Source organism: Micromesistius poutassou (assembly GCF_964030765.1).
Source record: "Micromesistius poutassou genome assembly, chromosome: 16".
NCBI classification, from domain to species: domain Eukaryota; kingdom Metazoa; phylum Chordata; class Actinopteri; order Gadiformes; family Gadidae; genus Micromesistius; species Micromesistius poutassou.
In genome coordinates this window covers 4,492,818-4,497,536 of record NC_140286.1, presented here as the reverse complement: position 1 = coordinate 4,497,536, position 4,719 = coordinate 4,492,818, and the positions used below count along the sequence as shown (strand labels likewise).

The following is a 4,719-nucleotide window of genomic DNA, read 5'->3' as shown; positions in this document are numbered from 1 at the left end:
CACACACACATGTAACCATCTACTCCCCACACACACATTCTACACACACACACACACACACACACACACACACACACACACACACACACCACACACACACACAAATACACACGCACGTAAGCATCTACCCTCAACATACACACACACACACACACACACACACACACACACACAACCATCTACTCCCCACACACACACACACACCCACACACCCACCTTCAGCTCCTCCTCCACCTGCCTCAGGGGCCGGACCCTGTGCAGGGCGTGGCCCCCGGCCAGCAGGCAGTCCCCGCAGGCGTACGCCCGCTCCTCAGAGCAGTAGTAGCGGTACGGCTCCGCGTGCTCGGGGCACCGCCGGCCCTCCAGACCCCCCCCTCTGCCGCCCCCCAGGGGGTCCACCAGCTGGTGGTGGCGGAAGGCCGGCCTCTCCAGGTGGGGGCGCAGGTGTCGCGCGCACAGCGACACCTCGCACCTCAGGCACGTCTTGACGGCTTCGTTGGGGGCGGTGGGGGCGGTGGTTTCCGTGACGACGGTGGACGGCGGCGGAGGGCTGCAGCAGTCGCACGGAACCACGGCGCCGCGCTCCTGGCACTGGGGGCAGGAGAAGCGCCCTTTGACCCCCGGGGGAGGTGGAGAGGAGGAGGTGAGGGAGGAGGGGGGGCCCCAGGCCTCACGGATGCAGGCGGGGCAGAAGGTGTGTCCGCACGGCAGGGGGGTGGCCCAGGTGAACACGTCTCGACACACGGAACACATCAGCTCAGCGTCCTGGGACGGCATGGTGAAGTCTGGAGGAGAGGACCCTGGGAGGAAGTTAGTTATTTAGTTAGTTAGTTACATAGTTACTTACTTGCTTACTTACTTCCCAACATAGTTAGTTAGAGAACTAGCTAACATGTGTATGTGTGTGTGTGTGTGTGTGTGTGTGTGTGTATGTGTGTGTGTGTGTGTGTGTGTGTGCCCACACGATCATTGCAACTATCCACACATCCCACTCACTGTATACCTCCTGAATGACAACTAATTAGTAACGTTTCTGTCAAATAAATGAGTAGGGTTATAACACATTCTATAACACGTTAAATAATGCACAAAATAAAAATCATAACACCTTGATTTAAATGAACTATGCCTCACCAATATCGAACAACTCAGGATCAGTTGACTAGCTGGTTAGCCTCAAACTAAGTGACCCAGGAAGACTACATACAATGCTGGCCGGTTGTAGAGGATCAGGAGATCATCCCTTCTTACAAGATCCCACTACACTACATCCTCCCTCCCTCCCCCCCTCCAGCCCTTCCCTCTCCTCCCTCCCTCCCTCCCTCCAGCCCCTCCCTCTCCTCCCTCCCTCCCTCCCTCCAGCCCCTCCCTCTCCTCCCTCCCCTCTCCGTCCCCTACCCCCTCCCTCCGTCACACTCGGTAACTTAGGAAGGATTTGTTTTCCTCAAGAAAGCAGAGGATCCCACAGGGCATTCTTACCTTCAGGGACCGTGCTACAGAGTGTTGTCCAGGTTCTCCGTGGCCATCAGTGTCTCTGTGAGAGTGTGTTTGAGTGTGTGTGTGTTGCTGTCTGTGAAGCTAATCCCGGTCAGGACACCTACTGTGTCTCTAAATCACATGTCACATGACCCAGAGAGAGAGAGAGAGAGAGAGAGAGAGAGAGAGAGAGAGAGAGAGAGAGAGAGAGAGAGAGAGAAATATACATTCATGGATTGTAAAGGAGCAAGGAGTTTTAAAAATTGCAGTTAAGAATGGAGCAGATAATCTTTAATTTAGGGCACACACTGAAATTCCTGAATTAAAACTTCAAAGTTTGTTGTCATCCTCCTTCTCCTTTTCCTCATCTTCCTCACTCTGTTACTGCCCTATATTAAACAGAAGTCAGGTGAACAGAACACAGCCATCTAATGTCTAAGTCTCCCACCATGTCTTGGGAGCCACACCTTCCATCTTCCAAGTTGAATTATCGGAACCTTGAACCCTGTCTTTCCTGTTTCTATACTACGCAGTTATCAGTTCAAACCCCAGAAAGAGCCCAGCTAGTACAGGAGGAACAGCAGAGAAAAGCAGTAATACTTTGAGAGCAATCTGAGTAGAAGAGCTTTTAGATTTTTTATTCTGCGTTTACAGAAAGGAGAGGAAACAGTGCTTTTTGGGACGTTCTCCTTCAGGCTCAACTTCACGAAATGTCAAGCGAGAGTATTCAAGATATAGAAGGTATGGATTTTAGTTTTAATGTAATACATTCAATAAAAAAAGCAATGCAGTGTACCATGTAGAAGTAGTTTACATAATGAACAATGACTTTTTGTGTTTGTAATTCGTTTGGAAAGACAAAGTGTTAGGTAGGCCCTACTGTTTAATCGGTTAGGAATGCAAACCAACTGGTTCTGTCAGTTCTAACAGAAATTCTAGACGTTATCTGTTTGGTACATGGCAGAGGTAGGATGTGGGCACATGAAGAGGATATGGGAAAATAAAGAAAAAGTTTAATTTAAATTGAATTTAAATAATTTAAAGGCATATTAATGCAACATTACCGCACTATTTTCCAAAATTGGCTAGACCTAGGTCATATATTTTGTTGAGTTGTGTACTTGCATTACCTCAATTGTTTCCAACAATGTTCAAACCAAGAGAAATCTGTCGTTTTTTCCACGGAAATGGTCTGTTGCATGTCACTGTTAGCATATGCCCTTTACTCCCTAACCTCCAGCATAGACCTTATTTATTGTTATTATATTTCAATATCAATCTATTTTACTATGGTGTGCTACTTTGACAGTGGTTTGTGCGAGCTAACAACCTAATGCAGTGTTTCCCACAAATATACTTTTCTTAGGCGGGTCTTTTTTTCTATTCAATTAATTAATAATTATTTTCATTCAGTCTCCACTCAGTTCTTCACCTGCTTACTGTACTGTACGGTAAACTTCTTAGCAGTGATTTTAATACTTTGGGAAGAGTTAGACGTCTGAAGAGATCAATTGCAGTACATTGTCTCAATATTTGGGACACGGGACAAGGGACATAAACTTCTGTGCAGTCCCGCCTAAAGTAGGAAACCTGGTCACAGAAGAATATTGTCTTTTTTTAAATTGCATTTTTATAAATGATTGTCCCTTTAAATGTATGTCAATGTTTGAAGGGTTCTACGTGTACCTAACAATACATCAATTTGACTGCATCTCACGCAGATGAAGGCACCTCCGCCAAAAGAAACCTCCGGGACATCCGCATGGTCATTTACGGGAGAAAGTGGTCAGGGAAGACCTTCACAGCGAACACCATCCTGGGAGGGGAAACCTTCTGTCTCAGCGAGTCCATTGAGAACCGCGTGGGCATGGCCGTGGTGGCGGGACGGTGGAGGGTGCAGCTGGTGCTGACGCCGGGCTGGTGGAAGCCCTTCCTGCCCAACGAGACCATGGAGCTGGTGAAGCTGAAGATGATCCAGGGCGTGGCACAGAGCGGGCCGGCCGGGCCACAAGCTCTCCTGCTGGTCATCGACACCGACACCCAGCTGGATGAGAAGAGCATGCAGGCGGCGGAGAAGCACCTGGAGCTGCTGGGACAGCAGGAGGTGTGGAAGCACGCCATCGTGGTTCTCAACGCGGGCATCTGGCACGAGGGGGATCCCACCGCCCCGGAGTACATGGGCCAGAGCGGCGGGTTCCTGGGCCAGATTGTGCGCAAATGCGGCGGGAGGCACCACCTGCTCAACACGGGCAAGACCCACCCCAAGCAGGTGCTGAGGCTGCTGGAGAAGGTGGAGAAGATGCTGGACGACAACGGAGGGGAGGCGTTCAGGGTGGACGCCGCACTGGCGCTGAGCACGGAGACCCGGCTGCGTGAGGTGATGGAGAAAGTGGCGCTACGCCAGGCTACTGTCCCCGCCAAGAGGGAGCTGCTCCGTGAGATGTATAAAGGTGTGTGTTGTCTGTCTGTCCCTCTCTCTCTGTCAGTGTACCTGTCTGGCCGTCCGGTCCATCCGTCCGTCTATCTCGCTCCCTCTATCTATTTATCTATTTATCTATCTATCTATCTATCTATCTATCTATCTATCGTTCCATCAATCCATGCATCTCTCCATCCAGCCATCTCTCCATTCATGTATCTACAGTGTGCTTATCCAACTCTCTCCATCTCTCCATCCTGCCATGGTTTCCATCAGACCATCAGCTCCCAGAGGTCCGTCTGCTCCTGATGGGCTGGTCTCTGTCGGGGAAGAGCACCCTGGTGGACACCATCCTGAGCGCCCCGCCGAGGGACAGCGGCCAGAAGGGGACCACCATGGTGAGCACGGAGCGGCGCGGCCGGGTGGGCCGCTGGGCCGTGCAGACGGTGGACACCCCCGGCTGGTGGAGGTTCGGCTCCACGGAGGACACCCCCGAGATGGTGAAGCAGGAGATCCTGAAGGGCGTGTGGCTGGCGGCCCCGCCGGGGCCCCATGCCGTGGTGCTGGTGGTGTGTGCCTGCATCGCCTTCACAGAGGCCCACCTCAAGGCCATCCGCGAGCACATGGCCTCCCTGGGGCCCGACGTCTGGCGGCACACACTGGTGCTGTTCAACTGGTGCGACGCCATCGGCGACACCACCCTAGAGGAGTTCATCGAGAGCGAGGGCCGGCCGCTGCAGTGGCTGTTGCGCCACTGCGGGAACCGCTACCACGCCATTAGCAGTGTGGGGCCCGACGTGCAGGGCGAGGTGGCGGGGCTCCTG

At 52.2% G+C, this 4,719-nt stretch overlaps 1 protein-coding gene across 1 annotated transcript in view; it reads right to left on the bottom strand.

The window, feature by feature from the left end:
* trim110 (tripartite motif containing 110) overlaps window positions 1-777 on the bottom strand; it is a gene marked incomplete at both ends in the record, with an annotated part of 4,279 nt that extends 3,502 nt beyond the window's left edge. Inside the window, one exon of the mRNA XM_084481444.1 lies at window positions 217-777. Coding sequence (XP_084337570.1) covers window positions 217-777 — 561 coding nt within the window. The remainder of the gene's footprint in view (window positions 1-216) is intronic.
* Window positions 778-4,719: the final 3,942 nt, after the last annotated feature.